Genomic DNA, 20,928 nt, shown 5'->3' on the forward strand with positions numbered 1-20,928 from the left:
ATACAAAGTCTATCAGCTGTTGGAAAGTCTGTGCTGCAATTTCCAGCCCAAGTGGCATGCTCAGAAACTCAAAAAGGCCAAATGGGGTTATCACAGCCGTTTTGGGAATGTCCTCTGAGCACACAGGCCCCTGACGGTAGCCCATAACTACATCGGCTTTGGAAAAAATTAACTTTCTGGCTAAATGTGCTGAAAAGTCTTGGATGTGTGGGGCCAGGTAACAAACGGGAGTAGTAGTCTTGTTAAAGTCATCGCCACATGGGTGGCAGCCACCATCGGACTTGGGGACCATATGGAGAGGTGAAGCCCAGGGGATGTTCGACCAGCGTATAATGCCAAGTCTTTCCACGTTGGCAAACTCAGCCTTGTGGTTGCCAACTTTTCTGGGTACAGCCCATGGGCACAGGCATGGACTGGTGGGCCAGCTGTGGAAGTGGGGTGCATGCACTTGATAGAGTCATTCTGGGGAACTTACTGGGGGAGCAGGGTAACAACCCAAAGCCATTGACATCCACGAGCTGGCAGTTCTTAAAACTGACTAACAGTCCTTGGGGTCACAGGAAATCTGCATCAAGCAGATGTCTAGCCACTTTAGCCAGGACAAAATTCCATGCGCTGCCCACTGAAGCAGAGTGTCACCCATTGTGTCCTGCGTCTGGATCCTGCTGCCGTTGGCGGCCTCCAGCGAGGTTTTGTCACTCTTTGCTTTCTCATCAGTAGGTGATGCTGGCAGCACACTCACTTGAGCACCTGTGTCACACAGGAAACGTTGCCCTGAAAGGGTGTCTGTGGTGAACAGTGGATGACCGTGGCACAGACCTCCGATGTCCCGATGTGCTGGCACTGTCGAAACTTCAAAGTGGTCGGCACTTCCTAGCGTTCGTACCGAAGTGAGGCGTGGTAAAACCACAGGCCTGGCGTCGTCTGCTTTGTAGCCACATGTGTCGTTATGTCGGGGGCCTTGCTGACTGGGCTTATTGAGGTAGAGAAAGGAGGAGGAATGATGCATCGCTGCCTAGTTGAGTGTAGACTATCAGCCATTTTACAAGTTCCCGATAGACCTTCTCAGGTACATTAGTGAGGGATGTGTGAACTTGATCAGGCATTTGTTGTGTGAAGAATTCTTTAAAAATAAAACAAGGGTGGTGATTTCCCAGGAGAGACAGTATGTGGTCCATTAGCTCCAACAGCCTAGCATCTGGCACGCTCAGACTCTGATAGCCCAAAAGTCTATAAAAGGTGAGTTTTCAGTGATCGGTAATTATCGTGTCTAGGTGGGTGCTCGAGTAGACTCACCACTCTCACAGCCGTAGAGTTACTGAGCAATGTTTGGTGTTGTCAGCAGTGATTTCTCACAGCGTGAATTGTACTGCAGCCTGTACAAACCAAGCGATGGCATTTTGCTCCCAAAGCTCCAGCAAGTTTCAAAGCGACAGCATTGGCTGACATGTCCAATAACTCCAGAATCGTCCTAGAGCATTGGGGTCACCAATGTAGGTTTTCACAAATAAGATGGTGTGAGCCATATTATGTTTAAAGTACCCATAACAATTCAGTTATTGTACCCCAAACACTGAACACCAAGCACCGTAACTATGTCACACTGTCAGACTAGCCTCTGAAAGGTAAACCCCAACTCAATGTCAGAGGTTGTACATTTCCACCAATTGTGTTACCCTACAGGCGCAGTGGGGCAGGTCGTCAGTAGAGGGAGCCGGCGGCCTGTCAGTGTAATGAGCCGGCAGGCCTCTAGGTGGAACTATGTACGCATGCGAGAGGTGAGAAATGATTGGGAAATTTCAGAATCACGATTCCAGATTCCACATTCAAGATTCTTCAGAACACGAGCGTAAAGGAGAACAAACTAATTGTTACTCGGGATCCGATGCTGCATGAAGAAACATAAAAACCTCAATAAAAAACACAATAAATACAAATATAAAAGCAATCCTATAACACACAATGTACAAGTAACGATTCTAGTTTATTCGTTTTATTAGAGATATGGTGTGGAACAGGCCCTTCTGGCCCAACAAGATGTGCTTCTCAGCAACTCACCTATTTAACCCGAGCCTTTCACAGGACAATTTACAATGACCAATTAACCTGCTAACTAGTATGTCTTTGGACTATAAGACCATAAGAACACAAGATATAGGAACAGAAGTAGGCCATTCGGCCCATCGAGTCTGCTCTGCCATTCAATCACAGGCTGATCCACTTCATCCAGTCATCCCCATTTCCCTGCCTTCTCCCCAGACCCTTTGATGCCCTGGCTAATCAAGAACCTATCTATCTCTGCCTTAAACACACACAATGACTCGGCCTCCACAGCCACTCATGGCAACAAATTCCACAGATTTACCACCCTACGACTAAAGTAATTTTTCAGTATCTCAGTTCTAAAAGGACGTCGTTCAGTCCTGAAGTCATCCCCTCTTGTCCTAGACTCCCCTACCAAGGGAAATAACTTTGCCATATCTAATCTGTTCAGGCCTTTCAACATTTGGAATGTTTCTATAAGATCCCGCCCCCCACCATTCTCCTGAACTCCAGGGAATACCAGGCATTCCTCATGTGGTAACCCTTTCATTCCTGGAATCATTCTCGTGAACCATCTCTGAACCCTCTCCAATGCCAGTATATCCTTTCTAAAATAAGGAACCTAAAACTGCACACAATACTCTGTGTGATCTCACGAGTGCCTTATAGAGCCTCAACATCACATCCCTGCTTTTATATTGTATACCTCTAGAAATGAATGCCATCATTGCATTCTCCTTCTTCACAACCGACTCAACCTGGAGGTTAACCTTTAGGGTATCCTGCACAAGGACTCCCAAGTCCCTTTGCATCTCTGCATTTTGAATTCTCTCCTCATCTAAATAATTGTCTGCCCTTCTTATTTCTTCCACCAAAGTGCATGACCATACACTTTTCAACATTGTATTTCATTTGCCACTTCTTTGCCCATAAGTCTTTCTCCACAGGCTCTCTGTTTCCTCAACACTACCCATTTCCTTCACCAATCTTTGCATCATCAGCAAATTTAGCCACAAATCCATTAATACTGTAGTCCAAATCATTGACATATATTGTAAAAAGTAACAGTCCCAACACCAACCCCTGTGGAACACCACTGGTAACCGGCAGCCAGCCAGAATAGGATCCCTTTATTCCCACTCTCTGTTTTCTGCCAACCAGCCAATTCTCCACCCACGCTAGTACCTTCCCTGTAATTCCATGGGCTCTTATCTTGCTAAGCAGCCTCCCATGCAGCACCTTGTCAAAGACCTTCTGAAAATCCAAGTACACACATCTACTGCATCTCCTTTGTCTACCCTGCTTGAAATTTCCTCAAAGAAGTGCAGTAGGTTTGTCAGGCAGGATTTCCTTTCAGGAAACCATGCTGGCTTTGGCCTATCTTGTCATGTGCCTCCAGGTACTCTGTAATCTCATCCCGACACAAACCAGAGCACGTGTTGAAAACCCACACGGAAACAGGGAGAACAGACAAACTCCTTACTGGTGGTGTTGGAACTGAACTCCAATGACCCGAGTTGTAATAGTGTTGCACTAACCACTATGCTACGGTAGAGAGGTTATAGACTGATTGTATATACATACATAACGTGAAGCTTGGTAATGGTGGTGGGTTAGTGGGTGAAAGTGTATGTTTAACAGACATACACACACTCACACAAAGGAACTCAGTAGGGCTGACTCCATCCTTCGAGGAAACATCTCCTCCCCAATCTCCATCAGCACAGGTGTACTGTGTTCTTAGTTCCCTGCTCTACTCACTTTACACTTATGACTGTGTGGCTAGGCACAGCCTCAGTGCCATATTCAAGTTTGCTGACGACACCACTGTCATTGGCCAAATCAAAGATGGTGATGAATCAGCATATAGGAGAGAGATTGAAAATCTGGCTGAATTGCCGTTGAAAAGCAACGTCCATCATTGAAGACCCTCACCACCCAGTCCATACACTCTTCTCACTACTGCCATCAGGTAGAAGGTACAGGAACCTCAAGAGTCATACCACCAGGTTCAAGAACAGTTACTACCCCTCAGTCATCAGGCTCTTGAACAAAAGGGGATAACTACACTCATCTAAGGACTCTTGTCTTGTTATTTCATGCTTATTATTTATTTATAACTGTATTTGCACAGTTTGTTGTCCATCGATCCTGTTTACAGTTGCTGTTCTATAGATTTGCTAAGTATGCCACAGAAAAAGAACCTCAAGGTCGTATGCGGTGACATGTATGTATCTGATAATAAATTTCACTTTGACTTTGGCTTTTTCACATCCTTCCCATAATGAGGTGACTAGAACTGAACACAATACTCAAATGTGGTCCAACTAGGGTTTTATGGAACGATAACATTATCTCGTGGCTCTTTAACTAAATCCCCCAACTAATAAAGGCCAGCACACCATATACCTTCTTAACCACTCTATCAACTTGTGCTGCAACTTTGATGGATCTATGGCCATGGCTCCAAGATCCCACTGTTCCTCCACACTACCAAGAATCCTGCCGTTAACTCTGTGCTTTTCCTTCACATTCGACCTTCCAGGGTGAATCATTTCACACTTTTCCAGATGCTACTTCTCCAAACAGCTCTCTGCCCTGGTCAGTGCCCTTTTGTCACCTACGGCAACCTTCTAAACACCACCAATCAATTAAATCCAAAGCTGAAAGAGTACCTGAAGTGAAATGGAAGAGAAAAGTATAAAAGGATATAGGAAAATATTACCAAAATCATACTATTTTTCCTGTGTTCCCTTTAAGATCAGATTCATTGATAAACTGAGGATACCTCTTATTGGCTGCACCAGTGGCCTGCTAGTGTATGTTGATTAGCTACCTTGTGTGTCATGTGCTACTACTCACCTGTTGATTGGCCGCCTTGTGTGTTACATGCTAATATTCACAAGTTGATTGGCTGCCTTGAGTGCACCATGTGCTACTATTCACCTGTTGATTGGCTGCTTTGTATGTCATGTGCTACTATTCACCTGTTGATTGGCTGCCTTGTGTATTATGGGCGTCCATGTGCTGAGCCTGGTTTGTTGGTTGAGGCTGGATGACTTTGGGTCAAATACTCTGCCCAGTAGATCCGGTTCTCTGGAGGTCTGGGATGGAGCCTGCTTCTCCCAATGTCTGAGGCTGCGTTGCAGAGATTTCGATCTGGTGAACACCGCTGTGTTAACACCAGGCACCTTCTGAGAAGCTGTGCCTTCCATTGCCACCCCAAAGCTGCTGTCCTGAATCAAGGGCCTCTGTACTGGTGCGTTTCACCTGAAAGGCAATTATCACCATTATTTTCAGATCAGAAGATCAGTCTGAGGCTAAACACACATTGCCTGTTATTGCCACAGGGTGATGAGTGTCCCCTACCACCACTACATACACATCACCTAGTGTCAGCTTGCACCAGTCTGGCCTTTCTGCTCTGACTTCTCTCATTAACAAGGCATTTTTGCCCAAAGAACTGCCGCTCACTCAGTGTTTTTTCCCGCACCATTCTTTACACAGGGTTTCCCAGCCTTTTTTTATGCCATGGACCAATACCATTAAGCTTCTTGGCAGTGTGCAGGTTGATGGGAGTAGGCAATTTAAGTGGTTTGGCACAGGCTGGAGGGGCTGTTTCTATGATGTGTTTTTCTGTGCTGTATGAACCTCTCGACCATGCTTTTGTGCATTGAGTTGCTTCCACGTGATTGGCTGATTAGATACTTGCATAAACGAGCAGGTGCAGAGATGTACATAATGAAGTGGCCAGTGAGTGTACATTGTGTTCCGTAAGGCTGATTTTATATGTTTTGCGGTTTTTTGTTTGTTCTTTGTGCTGCATTGGATCCGGAGTAACAATCATTTTATTTCCCTTTACACTCGTGTACTGAAGAGTGACAATAAACAATCTTGAATCATGAATGTTGGATTAGGGTCTAAATCGTCATTAAATTGTCGGTATAATTAGCTGTTGGTCTAGAAAAGTTCAGTGGATTTTCAATCTAGCTGTGTTGATGCCAGAACCAACAACACTTGAGGTTCATTGATGCAAATGACTCCCTGATGAGCTCAATGTCTTTTATGCACAATTTGAAAGGGAGAAGAAAACTACACCTGTGCAAATTCCTGCATTGTCTAGTGACCCTGTGATATCTGTCTTGGAGGCTGACATCAAGAGGCTGAACTCTCACGTCAGCCCTGATGGTGTTTATAGGTAGATGCCAACTGGATGGAGTGTCCAAAGATATCTTCAATCTCTCACTCTTGTAGTCGGACGTTCCCACCTGCTTCAAAAGGGTGACAATCACACCAGTGCCCAAGAAGAGCAGCATGAGCTGCCTCAATATCTATCACCCAGTGGAGATACCAACATCACCCATCTACTGTGTGAAGTGCTTTGAGAAGTGATCATGACTGGAATCAACTCCTGCCTAAGCAAGGACCTGGACCCACTGGGACAAAGTGACAAACGATGAAGTGTAAGATCGTAACGAGATAGACTGAAAGCTCAAGAGTCCATCTTATCATTCAAGGGTTTGAGAGTTTGATAAAAGTTGGTAGAAGCTGTCCTTGAGCCTGGTGGTACATGCTTTTAGCCTTCTGTATTTTTGTTCCTCTACTGTGGGTTCTTTCTTACATACAGGTAGAGAGACTGTAATCTTGTTATGAACATCTAATAAAATGTTATAATTACAGCACTGCTTGACTTCCAAAGATCCTTCTGAACAATATCACCTCCAGGTCCATCAATAACTCCATCGGGTGAGGGTTGCCTTGGTTTGAACGGCTGTGTCTGTGCTACTCTCTGTGATTCTAAAGCATATATGTCAAACTCAAGGCCCGCAGGCCAAATCCGGCCCGCGGTGGAATTATCTTTGGCCCGCGAGATAATATCTAATTACTATTAAAGCTGGCCCCAGTAATCGAAGCGCCTTTGGCGTATGATATGGCTAATGCTGAGTTTATTCAGGTACCAGGTTTTCAGGGTTTTTAGTGTTTATTCGGCAGTCTTGCTCGGCAGTCTTCTTCATAAGAAACGGAATTTGTAAAGTGAAACACTTTGTAGTTATAGCAGAGACTGAGACACATGAGAGCAGGCTGAAAAAACGGAGGCAACGAAAGCTGCGTTCGCACGCGTCAGACTGATCCGGCCCGCATGAAGCTGCATTTTGCTCAATCCGGCCCGTGACCTAAAATGAGTTTGACACCCCTGTTCTAAAGGGACTGGTTCAGATTGAAAATATGGTGCATTTTCTGCCTTGCAGAATCAGATACAGGCTCAATCCCGCCCTCAGGTGCTGTCTGTGTGCAGTTTGTACATTCTCCCCAAAGACTATGAGTTGTCGTTTCTTCCAAAACATGTGTGGGTTGGTAGGCTGATTGGCCATTGTAAACTGCTCCCAATATGTAGTTGAATCTGGAGGAAGTTGATGAGAATATGGGGAGAATGTTATAAACTTTAGAGAAATTACAATGGAGATTTAGTAAAATACTCAAATCTAGAGCATCAATGTGCTGGAGGGACTCAGCAGATTGAGCAGCTTTGGGGGTAGAGGGAGGGAAATGGTCAGAGTTTCAGGTTGAGACCCTGAGTTCCTATAGCAGTGGTTGTTGCTCCAGGTTTCAGCATCTGTCGTCTCTTTGTGTCTCCATAGAATGTGGAAGCATACAGTACAGCAGAGGCCCTTCAGCCCACAATGCTGTGCCAGACTTTTAACCTACTCTAAGATCAATCTAACTCTTCCCTCTCACATTGCCCTCCATTTTTCAATCATCCATGTACCTAAGAGTTTCATAAATGCCCCTAATGTATCTGCCTCTCCTACCACCCCTGGCAGGGTGTTCTGTGCATCCACCACTCTCGGTGTAAAGAACTTACCTCTGACACCCTCCTTATACTTTCCTACAATCACCTTAAAGTTCTGCTCCCTGGTAATAGCTATTTATGCCCTGGGGAACAGTCTTCGGCTACCCACTTGATCAATGCCTCTTATCATCTCTATCAAGTCACCTCTCATCCTCATTTGCTCCAAAGGGAAAAGCTTTAACTTGCTCATGCTATCCTTATAAGACACGCTCTCTAATCCAGGCAACGTCCTGCTAAGTCTCATCTGCACCTTCTCTAAAGCTTCCACCTCCTTCCTATAATGAACGACCAGAACTGAACACAATATTTCAAGTGTAGCCTGACCAGGATTTTAGAGAGCTGCAACATAACCTCGTGGCTCTTGAACTCAATCCCCTGACTAATGAAGGCCAGCATGCCACATGCCTGACACAGCCCTTCAGACCAAGAAGTCCATGGCAACCCTCAACTCACCCCTTGGTGGATCGATGAATATCCCTCAGTTCCTCTACACTGCTAAGAATCTTGCCAAAAACTCTGTATTTGTGGTACATATTGGTACCAGTGACACAAGTAGAAAGAGTGAGAAGGTCCTGAAAACAGAATACAGGGAGAAGCAGAACCTCAAGGCTAGTGATCTCAGGATTGCTGCCTGTGCCACGTGACAGTGAGGATAGGAATAGAATAAGGTGGCAGATAAATGCATGGCTGAGGGATTGGAGCAGGGGGCAGGGATTCAGATTTCTGGATCATTGGGACCTCTTCTGGGGCAGGTGGGACCTGTACAAAAGTGATGGTTTGCACCTGAATCTGAGGGGGACCAATATCGTTGCGGACAGGTTTGCTAGAACTATTGGGAGAGGTGTAAACTAAAATGGCAGGGGGGGGGGGGGTGGGAATCGGTATGACAGAGCTGAGGATGAGTCAGCAGGTTTACAAGTAGGTGATGGGTGCAATATGGGACAAGCCAATGATTGAGTTCAAATGCAGACAAAGCAATGAGTTAAATTGTACTAGAGAGGCAAAATTCAAAAGGGCAAAGAATGCAGAACTGACGATGCTGTATTTAAATACACGTAGTACTCAGAGGAAGGTGGATGGACTCATGATGCAATTAGAGTTTGGTCAATATGACGTTATGGACATCACTGAGTTGTGGCTGAAAGAAGGTCATGATTGGAGCTTTATATCAAAGGATATACTTTGTAACTAAAGGACAGGCAGGAAGGCATAGGTGGTAGTGTGACTGTTGGTAAGAGATTTAATTACAGTACATCCTTATAAAGAGGTGACATAGGGTCAGAGAATGTCAAATCTTTGTGGGTGAAGCTGCAAAGGTAAAAAGAAATTTATGGGAATCATATATAGGCCTCCAAATAGTAGCCAAGATGTGGGATTGAGATTGCAAAGGGAGCTGGAAGGAGCATGTAATAAGAGTAATGTAAGGGAATCCTGGTTAACCCCTTCCATACCAGATGCAGAGATTCAGATCGATGGGTTTACTATACACTGTCAGGATAGATTGATAGGGTCTCTCAAAAGCAGAGGTGGAGGAGTATGCCTCATGATCAACTCTTCTTGGTGCACAAATATAAAACTTCAAACACTTCTATAGTTGTACCGTGGAGAGCATTCTGACAGGCTTCATCACTGTCTGGTATGTGGGGGCTACTGCACAGGACCAAAAGAAGCTGCAGAAGGTTGTAAATCTAGTCAGCTCCATCTTGGGCACTAGCCTACAAAGTACCCAGGACATCTTAAGGGAGCGGTGTCTCAGAAAGGCAGCATCCATTATTAAAGACTTCCAGCACGCAAGGCATGCCATTTTCTCACTGTTACCATCGGGTAGGAGGTACAGAAGCCTGAAGGCACACACTCAGTGATTCAGGAACAGCTTCTTCCCCTCTGCCATCTGATTCCTAAATGGACATTGAAGCTTTGGACACGACCTCACTTATTCCGTTTTTGCACATTTAAAAAAATCTATTCAATATATGTAATTGATTTACTTGTTTATTTATTATTATGTTTTATTATATTTATTTTTTCTCTCTCTCTCTCTGCAAATTATGTATTGTATTGAACTGCTGCTGCTAAGTTAACAAATTTCACATCACATGCTGGTGGTGATAAAGCCGATTCTGTTTCTGATAATGTCAGGAATGTAATGGGGGAAAATCAGGTTGGTGCTTTTTAGAGCAGCTTGTGCTTGAGCCTACTCGGGAAAAGATTAGAGGGGGATACTTGTGGAGATGACAGCAGAAGTTTCTGGGAATACAGTATTTCACAAGGCGCAGGATCGATATCTCCCACAGAAGAAGAAGTTCTTAAATGTCAAGGGTAGTAATGGGGGGACAAATAAATAGCAGGTGAATTCAGTAAGTACTTTGCATCAGTCTTCACTGTGGAAGACACTAGCGGTGTGCCAGAGGTCTGTGAGTGTCAGGGAGCAGCAGTGAGTGTCATTGCTATTACAAAGAACAAAAGCGCTAGGCAAACTCAAAGGTCTTAAGGTGGATAAGTCACCTGGGCCAGATGGACTACATCCTAGAGTCCTGAGGGAGGTTGCTGAAGAGATAACGGATGCATTGGTCATGATCTTTCAAGAATCACTTGACTCTAGCATGGTCCCAGAGGACTGGAAGACTGCAAATGTCACTCCACTGTTTAAAAAGGGAGGAAGGCAAAAGAGAGGAAATTATAGGCCAGTTAGCCTAACCTCAGTGGTTGGGAAAGTGTTGGAGTCTATTATTAAATAAGGGGTTTCAGGGTACTTGAAGATAAAATAAGTGATAAAATAAGTGATAATGATAAACCTGTTAGAGATTTTTGAGGAAATAACAGGCAGGGTGGAGAAAGAAGAGGCAGCTTATCTAAGCTCATTTACTTAGATTTTCACAAGGCATTTGATAAGATGCCACACGAGGCTGTTTAACAAGATAAAATCTCATGACATTACAGGAAAGACACTGGCATGGATAGAGGAATGGCTGACAGGCAGGAGGCAGCTAGTAGGAATAAAGGGGGGCTTTTCTGGTTGGCTGCCTGTGACTAGTGGTGTTCCTCAGGAGACAGTATTGGGTCCGCTACTTTTCACATTGTTTGTCAATTACTTAGATAATGGAAAAGATGATTTTGTGGCAAAGTTTTGTGGCGAAGATAGGTGGAGGGGTAGGTAGTGCTGATAAATCAGTGTGATTGCAGCAGGACTTGGACAAATTGGAAGAATGGGCAAAAAAGTGGCAGATGGAATACAGTGTTGGAAAATGTATAATGCACTTTGGTAAAAGGAGCAATAGTGCAGACTATTATCTAAATGGGGAGAAGGTTTAAACATCAGAGGTGCAGAGGACTGATGAGTTCTCGTTCAAGACTCCCATAAGGTTAATTTACAGTTTGAGTCTGTGGTAAAGAAGGCAAGTGCAATGTTGGCATTTATTTCAAGGAGAATAGAATATAAAAGCGAGGAGATAATGCTGAGCCTTTATAAGACACTAACCAGGCAGTACTTGGAGTACTGTTAAGTCTTGGACCGCATATCTCAGAAAGGATGTGTTGTTGTTGGAGAGAATCCAGAGGAGGTTCACGAGGATCATTCTGGGAACGAAGGGGTTAACATACGAGGTGCGTTTGACAGCTCTGGGCCTGTAAGAATGCAGTGGGATCTGATTGAAACCCACTGAATGCTGAAAGGACTAGATAAGTTGGATGTGGAGAGGATGTTTCCTATGGTGGGGGTATCCAGAACTAGAGGGCACAGCCTCAAAATTGAGGGGCAACCCTTTAGAACAGGGGTAAGGAGGATTTATTTTGGCCAGAGAATAGTGAATGCACTGCCACAGATAGCTGTGGAGGCCAAGTCCCAGGGTATATTTAAAGCGAAAGTTGACAGTTTCCTGATTGGTCAGGACATCAAAGATTATGGCAAAGCAGGTATATGGGGTTGAGTGGAATCCAGGATCAGCCATAATGGAATGGTGGAGTGGACTCGATGGGCTGAATGCCCTGATTCTGCTCCTGTGCCTTATGATCTTATTCTGCCTTCCTGTTTGATCTTCTCAAGTGATTCACTTCTCACTTTTCTGGGTTGAACGCCATCTGCCACTCCTCAGCCCATCTCGGGAGCGTTCTCTCTTCCCCTCTCAGTGTGCCTCTCCTGTACAAAAGCTTCTGAAAGTATCTCAGCTCCCTTAACAACAAATTGAAGCAGAAAACTGAAGTTCTTAAATGGAGATTTCCTACCTTTTCTCTGGAACCTCTGTTCCCGCACTGTTCAAACTGTGTGTGCATGCACAACTGAAACCATGGCAACAGGATAAACATGAAACCCGGTTTGGCTGGTGTCCCTGCTGGTGAAATTCCTCAGCAGACTCTTGCATTAAAGTTCCTCTTCATTCACAGCACTACCAAACTTGCAAGCAAATTCAAATATAAAGAAATAAACACTGCAAGTAATTTTCACTCTTTTTGTTAGTGATTTGGATTGCTTTACTCAAGAGAATTCATTCCTGACACTTGAGCACAAAGTTCTACATTTTAGCAGAGAGCTAGGGCTGTTCTATTTGGAGTGAAGGAGGATGAGAGGTGATTTGATGGAGATACACTAAATAAGAGGCAGAGATAGAGAGGACAGCCAGAGACTTTTACCCAGGGCAGAAATGGTGACTACGAGGGGACATAATTTTAAGGAAAGTGTGGGCGGGGGGGGGGGGATGTCAGAGGTAGGTGTTTTATTTATTATACAGAGTGCGATGGGTGCATGGAACACACTTCCAAGGGTGGCGGCGAAGACAGATACACTAGGGATTTTTAAGAAACTCTTAGAAAGGCACATGACAGAAAACTGGAGGGCTGTGCAGGAGGAAAGGGTTAGATTGATCTTGGAGTAGGTGAAAAGGTTGGCACAAACGTTGTGGGCTGAGGGGAATGTGTAGTGCTGCACAGTTTTACGTTCGATGTACTGAGATCCAATGAAAGGCTTTTGCTGTGTGTGCCATCCATGGGGATATTTTGCACTACTTATTTCTTTATATTTCTTATTCAAAGTTTCAAGGTACATACTGTAGAATATCAGAGTATGTATACAGTACACAACCTGGCATTCATCCTCTTCACAGAAGTCCACAAAACAAAGAACCCCAGAGAACGGAAATATCAAAGCCCCTCTCCCCCTCCCTTTGCACAAGCAGCAAAAGCTTCGACCCTCCCCTCCACCCCCAACCATGCCAGCAGACGCGCTGACTCCCTCCCCCACTATGCGAGCAGCAGCAGAAACACAGAAGAGTCCATTGATCCCATCAAACTACAGTTCACAAACCAGTATCTCATACAAGCTCTCTCTCTCCAGCGAACGAGAGAGAGGTCGCTTCTGATATGAGAGTGGGAGACCAGCAACCTGCTACTCTGGTGTTGCAATCTTCTGTGCTGCTTCTCTAAGCCCCTATCTCAAGACCGACAGGTACTCTCTCTCTCTCTCAACAATCGCTTAAGCACAGGGGCCTTCCTCCAACAGCAACCGGTGATTAGCAAACACATTGCCTGCTGTCTTGGCGTCCCATTCTCAATGTTTCAGTCTCCCACGATGACTCAGTTGGCAAAACCTGCGAGGAACCGAGTGGCCCACAGGACCACTGGACTTTCGATCCCCCAGGCCATTCCTGGAGACAGCAAAGCACAGTTGATCTGAAAACCCACCACTTGCAAAGAACTGTAGTCTGACCTGTAGATCAGGGACTCCAACAGAATCACAACCACCCTGAAAAGAAAAGAAAGACAGACAAGAAGAGAGATCAGCTGTTTCACGGACGAAATAGAAGAATTGCTAGGTGTGTAGAATCTGCTGACACCACCTTTCCTCGCTCCTCCCACATCTATTGAAACTTACAGTAATTTAAAAAATATATTGTACTTTACTACTGCCACAAAACTACAAATTTCACAACCCACAGCGCGTCAGTGATGATAAAGCAGATTCTGAAACGCAGGTTAATGGGTTTGCATAGGCTGAAGGGTCCGTGTCTGTGTTGTGCGACTCCATGGTCAGCGCAGTACACAGGTTCTGCCACAACCCCAGCAGGATTAGAGAACACCATTAGCAATACAATGACCGCATTAGTTAGAGTACTATCAGGAAAACCTGTTTCAATCTGTACTTGGTAGGGAACCACAACCCGTTCTGCTGTAAGTGACTCCATAATGACAGTTTCTTAGGCAGTGTGGTGGTATAGATTAGTGATCACCAATCGGGGTTCGATTCCCGTTGCTATCTGGAAGGAGCTTGTATGTTTTGTCTGTGACCGTGTGGGTTTCCTCCTACATTCCAAAGATGTACAGTTGGTAGGTTAATATGTTGGCGCCAGAGGATGGTGCCACTTGCTAACTGCCCCCAGCACCCTCAGACTATGTTGGTTGATGACATTAAATGGCTCTTTCACTGTATGTTTCTGTGTTTGGGATATAAGTCAGTGGTAGAGCATTTGAAAGCAGGTCAAATGGTCCCCAGTTCAAATCGGGGTGCCCCCTTGCTAACCATTATCGGATTCAATGGGCCAAGTGGCCTAATCAGCTCTTGTATCTTTAGGTAAATTGATTACTGTCCGGGGTTGGTTTACAGACTCGGGGTACCACATGAACACAAGCTGTTGTTAAGGTTGTTTAAGGAGATTTGGGAAGCATATCAGTAAGCAAAAGGTAAAAGTCAAAAAGAAGAATTTCAGACAAGACAGATTACATTTAATGATTTTATTATGTAATATCATTGGATGAGCACAAGGATAGAGAGTGTGTACCATACATAGCGTGGGTACCGGTACACACACCGTACACAGCGTGGGTACCGGTACACATACCGTACACAGCGTGGGTACCGGTACACACACCGTACACAGCGTGGGTACCGGTACACACACCGTACACAGCGTGGGTACCGGTACACACACCGTACACAGCGTGGGTACCGGTACACATACCGTACACAGCGTGGGTACCGGTAAACACACCGTACACAGCGTGGGTACCGGTACACACACCGTACACAGCGTGGGTACTGTACACAACACCGTACATAGTGCGGGTACTGGTAAATACACCGTCCATAGTGCGGGTACTGTTAAATATGCCGTCCATAAAAAAAATAAAATAAAATTTTTTAAAAATATGCCGTCCATAGTGCGGGTACTGTTAAATATGCCGTCCATAGTGTGGGTACTGTTAAATATGCCGTCCATAGTGTGGGTACTGGTAAATATGCTGTCCATAGTGCGGGTACTGTTAAATATGCCGTCCATAGTGTGGGTACTGTTAAATATGCCGTCCATAGTGTGGGTACTGGTAAATATGCTGTCCATAGTGTGGGTACTGGTAAATATGCTGTCCATAGTGTGGGTACTGGTAAATATACCATACACAGCGTGGGTACCGGTACACATACCGTACACAGCGTGGGTACCGGTACACATACCGTACACAGTGTGGGTACCGGTACACATACCGTACACAGCGTGGGTACCGGTACACACACCGTACACAGCGTGGGTACCGGTACACATACCGTACACAGCGTGGGTACCGGTAAACACACCGTACACAGCGTGGGTACCGGTACACACACCGTACACAGCGTGGGTACTGTACACAACACCGTACATAGTACGGGTACTGGTAAATACACCGTCCATAGTGCGGGTACTGTTAAATATGCCGTCCATAAAAAAAATAAAATAAAATTTTTTAAAAATATGCCGTCCATAGTGCGGGTACTGTTAAATATGCCGTCCATAGTGCGGGTACTGTTAAATATGCCGTCCATAGTGTGGGTACTGTTAAATATGCCGTCCATAGTGTGGGTACTGGTAAATATGCTGTCCATAGTGTGGGTACTGGTAAATATGCTGTCCATAGTGTGGGTACTGGTAAATATGCTGTCCATAGTGTGGGTACTGTTAAATATGCTGTCCATAGTGTGGGTACTGGTAAATATGCTGTCCATAGTGTGGGTACTGGTAAATATACCATACACAGCGTGGGTACCGGTACACATACCGTACACAGCGTGGGTACCGGTAAACACACCGTACACAGCGTGGGTACCGGTACACATACCGTACACAGCGTGGGTACCGGTAAACACACCGTACACAGCGTGGGTACTGGTACACACACCGTACATAGCTGCATACTTTTATCCAGTAAATCACTACCAGCTCTTCCACCATGGGAGATTAACTGTACAACAGTGATGCAATTTTAAAAAATCAGTCCTCTGGCTTTTGGCTTGAAGGGACAGAACCTCTCACTAGTCTGTCGGAACAAAGGATAAAAAGCCAAGATACCAGATGACCACTGTCTTCTATTTCACCTGAGCTGGTTTTAACCAGACCACATTCTCCACGCTAAAGACATTTCAAACTGGTACATAATACCAAATGGCCATATCAGTGCAAACAGCCGTAGACGTGCGTTCCCATTCTGTGTATGTAATGGTAGACTGGGAGTATTCTGCATTGCACTAATATTGAGTGTAAACACAAGGGCACTGCCAACTGTGTATAATAAAGCTTGAATTATACTACAACAGCCACAGGAAGTCTGCTGCTGGGCCCTCTTCTACCAACCCCCCTCACTACTAAAGTGCTGTGATAACAGGGCTCAACAAGCAGCCAACTCGCTCAGGGCACCAGACACCTGTATCACCAGTTCCTGGGTGGGTCACACAGTCCCTGATCCAGGTAGGTGCAGAGTGGGGACAAAACTGAAAGCCTGAGATATGGATCCTCCCACCACCTACCCCGACTTCGGATACCGATCCAGAGGGTTTAACCACCGCAGGTCCTGACAAAGAATCTCAGCCCAAAACGTCATCCTCCCCTTCTTCCCACATTCTTACTTTGGTCTCTGCCCCCTTCCTTTACAGTCCTGATGAAGGGTCTTGGACCACACCATTGACCATTTATTCCCCTCCACAAATACTGCCTGACTTGCTGAGTTCCTCCAGTATTTTGTGCATCTTGCTTAAGTACCCACTATTGTCTGAGTTGGTCTCACTTCAAGTAGAGGACAGCAGAATTTGTCACCCCATCTCTCTTACTGAAATAGCAGCCATTCATGTCATCTACTGTAAATTGACTGACAATGTGGTTTAGGGGACTAATATATCAGTCAAAATCAAATTGTGAAGCAGAATTGCATTGTGCTCCTATATCTTATACTTGGTTAGATAACTGGCCGACGGATTGTAGTGAAGGTCAGAGAACCATTCTCATTACTGGTAACAGGGCCAGAGTGTGTTTCCCTACTCACCTGCACTCATCCTGTCTGCCACTTTCTCTTGACCCCCTGATTCAGACCAGAGCATCTCTCTCGGGGCAAGCACTCTGAGGACTATAGGCAACAAAGCACAGAGTAAGCAGGTTATCGAGCACTGAGCCCCAGTCTCTGTTCCCATCCTCCTCCAGTCCGAACTGTCAGAAACAGAGCAGCGACCCTGAGGCCGTCACTCTTCACCTGGCAGTAGGCTAGGTGCTCGGGCCTGATGGGCTGAAGGGACTGGGGGTAAGGTGACGGGAGGGAGGTAGATGGACATGTGACAGAAACAGGAGCCTGCAGCTTCTCAATCTCACCCCCAGTGAGAGTCCAGAGTCAGGTTTTTCACTCAATACAAAATACCACGAGGTGATTGCACTTTTAATTTCCTTTGAGATGGAGATGGCGTTCTCACAGGCAGTGAGGTTGAGAAGCTACAGGCTCCTGTTTCTGTCGGATGCTGTCCATCTGCCTCCCTCCCGTCACCTTTCCGCTAGTCCTTTCCATAAAACAACCTCGGCCCATCAGTTTCCGTCGAGCTCTGACACCCAGTCAAGAGGCAAGCTGTTAGAACCATTTGCTCAGCACCCTGGCACCCTTTCAACAGAAACATGGACAAATAACATTGCCAGGAACACCAGTCAGCCAGGTCACATTCCTCCAAGACCAGCCACTGTGGAGAGTAAAGCGCTGAAGTCCAGCACAACACGGATGGTGGTAAATGATGGGTGCAGCAGACTCTTTTGGGAATTTCCAACAAAGAGGCAGCTCAGAGGACAGAGGATATAATAATAGCACACCATGTCACTGCTTTATCAAGTACAACTGTCCATTGGTATTTGTGCAACGCTGATTTCGTGGGCCCCGCTTCCTTCTTCAGGAGGTGGACGCTCTTGGGACATCTTGATTTTCGGCCAGGTTCAATTTCTGACTGGTATACATGATGGATTAAGGGTGAACAACAAACAGCATACATGTTTCATACCCCTTCCCTCCCTGCCTTTTTAAAGCTTGTCTTGACCTTTGTCGTGGGGAGAAGAAACCGATAATGCTTTTGGTAGAAACCCTGATCAATACTGTGTAGACCACCCCAGCAATGTCCGACAAACTCAATTAACCCTAACCTAATCACGGTACAATTTACAATCACCAATTAACCAGCCTGTTTCCATGCTGTATAAGTCTATGACCTTAACTGACCTTTAATTACAGAGATTTCAAGTTTTAAAGTGCTTAGACATATCTTAAATTCAACAAAGAAATACACTTCCTCTGTGTTCTTATCTCTGAACACAATCTTGAGCCATTCAGCACACCTACACGGAGTGCTGTGGCAGGAAAGCAGCATCCATCATCAGGGACTCCCACCACCCAGGCCATGCTCTCTTCTCGCTGCTGCCATCAGGAAGAAGATACAGGAGCCTCAAGACTCACACCACCAGGTTCAGGAACAGTTATTACCACTCTGCCATCAGGGTCTTGAACCAGAATGGATAACTTCACTTGCCCCATCAATGAAATGTTCCCACAACCTATGGACTCACTTTCAAGGGCTCTTCCTCTCATGTTTTTGATATTAATTGTTTATTTATTTATTGTTATGAGTTTTTTCTCATTCTGAATTTGCACACTGGTTGCCCGGCCTGTTCGGTTCAGTCTTTCAATGATTCCGATATGTTTCTTGGATTTACTGAGCACGTCCACAAGAAAATGAGTCTAAGGACAGTACAGTATATGTACTTCAGTAATAAACCCATTCTGAACTACGTTTACTACTGTCACCAGGGAGTTCCAAGAAATTTCACCAGATGAAGGATACATCGAAGAGCTCAACTCCTCCAACTGCAAAAGAGAACAAATGCCTGATTACAAGAGATGAATTAAAGGGCTCTTTTGCACAATTCATGATACAAAACATATCTCACTAACAGCTGTAAATCGTTTAGTGGCTGGTAAGGCACTCAAATGGCACGTGATGGCTCTGGGCCTGCACTCAATGGGAGTTCAGAATCTCATTGAAACCGACTGAATATGGAAAGGTCTGGATAGAGTGGCTGCGGAGACAATGTTTTCTATATTGGGAGATCACAGGACCAGAAGGCACAGCCTCAGAATGCAAGGATGTCCTCTTAGAACAGAGATGAGGAAGAATTTCTTTAGCCAGAGGGTGGTGAATCTGTGGAATTCATTGCCACAGATGGTTATGGAGGGTAAGCCATTGGGTATTTTTAAAGAAGAGGTTGATAGGTTTGAGATTAGTAGAGGCATCCAGGTTACAGTGAGAATTCTGCTCCTGTGTCTTATGGTCTTAATGTAAGGACCACATGGCCTTCTCCTGTGCTTAACTCACACTGAGAATTAGAACATTCTGCATGATCCAGCATGGTAGCGTAGTGGTTAGCATCATGCTCAGGGTTCAATTCCCGCCACTGTCTGTAAAGAGTTTGTACGTTCTCCTCACGACCGTTTGGGTTTCCTCTGTGTGCTCCAGCTCCCTCCACATCCCAAAGGCACAAGAGTTAAGGTTAGTGAGTTGTGCGCATGCTATGTTGGAGCTGGAAGCATGGCAACACTTGTGGGTTGCCCCAGCAAATCCTCGCTGATTTTATTCGATACAAATGGTGCATTTTGCTGTATGTTTCAATGTACATGAAGCAAGAAAGCTATTTTGTACGTTCTTAACTTCAACTTCAGCTCCTGACTGACGAGGTCAAGGAACTGTGCTGGATGTTCTTAGGACCAGCCAGCAGGCAGAATATTTCATAGATAAGTATTTTACTGAGGTGGTCACATCCAGAGATAGTAGATGGTTGACAGTCAGGAGAAGCAGGGGGAGTAAGCAGTCAGTGCAGGGTTTCCCTGTGGTCCTGGTACTGCTTGGGGAATAATCCATCAGGGCACAGCAGCAAGAACCAGGCCTGTGGCACAGAGGCTCAGCAGGGAAGGGTAAAGTCAGGCACAGCAATAGTGATAGGAGACCTGATAGGGGCACAGACATCCAATTTTTTGGCTGCGAAAGAAAAGCCAAGGTGGTGTGTTGCCTCCCAGGTGCTAGGGTTCAGGATATTTCAGAGCAACAGCAGAAGTTTCTCAAGAGGGAGGATGAGCAGCCACAGGTTGCAGTGCACACTGGCACCATTGACGTAGGTAGAAAGGGGTAAGAGGTCCTGTGCAGCCAGTGTAGGGATTTCGGGAAGAGACTAAAGAGCAGGACCTCCAAGGCAGTAATTTCTGGATTACTCCCAGTACAAGAAGCTAGGCAGTGATCATAATATTATAGAATTCTCTTTCCAGTTTGAGAAGAAGATAAAGTCAGTATTACAATGGAGTAAAGGGAAATACAGAGGCATGAGAGAGATGGCCAAAATTAATTGGTAGGGGAGACAAGCAGGGATGATGGCAGAACAGCAATGGCTGGAGTTTCTGGGGGCAATTTGGAAGGCGCAGGATAGATACATCCCAAAGATGAAAAAGCATTCTGAAGGGAGGATGACGCAACTGTGGCTGACAGGGTAAGTCAAAGCCAGCACAAAAGCAAAATAAAGGATATATAATATAGCAAAAAATAATAGTAAGTTGGAGAACTGTGAAGCTTTTGAAAAGTAACAGCAGGCAACTAAAAAGCCATATGGAAAGAAAAGATGAAATATATAGCTAAGCTAGCTAATAATATGAGAGGATACCAAAAGTTTTTTGATATATAAAGTGTAAATGAGAGGTGAGACTGGTGGAAAATTATACTGGAGAGATAATAA

General features: G+C 45.2%; 2 protein-coding genes across 3 annotated transcripts in view; both read right to left on the bottom strand.

Moving 5' to 3' along the window:
- The window catches only part of ect2l (epithelial cell transforming 2 like), a 105,558-nt gene extending 100,269 nt beyond the window's left edge, over window positions 1-5,289 (bottom strand). Inside the window, 1 exon segment of the mRNA XM_073051799.1 lies at window positions 5,031-5,289. Coding sequence (XP_072907900.1) covers window positions 5,031-5,258 — 228 coding nt within the window. The 5' untranslated portion in view covers window positions 5,259-5,289.
- Window positions 5,290-15,353: 10,064 nt separating this feature from the next.
- The window catches only part of ccdc28a (coiled-coil domain containing 28A), a 49,856-nt gene continuing 44,281 nt past the window's right edge, over window positions 15,354-20,928 (bottom strand). For both annotated transcript variants that reach the window (XM_073051801.1, XM_073051800.1), the window contains exons 5-6: window positions 18,993-19,015; window positions 15,354-18,104 (exon numbers count right to left, since the gene is read on the bottom strand). In XM_073051801.1, the coding sequence (XP_072907902.1) occupies window positions 18,050-18,104; window positions 18,993-19,015 (78 nt within the window). In that variant the 3' untranslated portion in view covers window positions 15,354-18,049. The remainder of the gene's footprint in view (window positions 18,105-18,992; window positions 19,016-20,928) is intronic.

This window comes from Hemitrygon akajei, chromosome 7 (assembly GCF_048418815.1).
Source record: "Hemitrygon akajei chromosome 7, sHemAka1.3, whole genome shotgun sequence".
NCBI lineage: Eukaryota > Metazoa > Chordata > Chondrichthyes > Myliobatiformes > Dasyatidae > Hemitrygon > Hemitrygon akajei.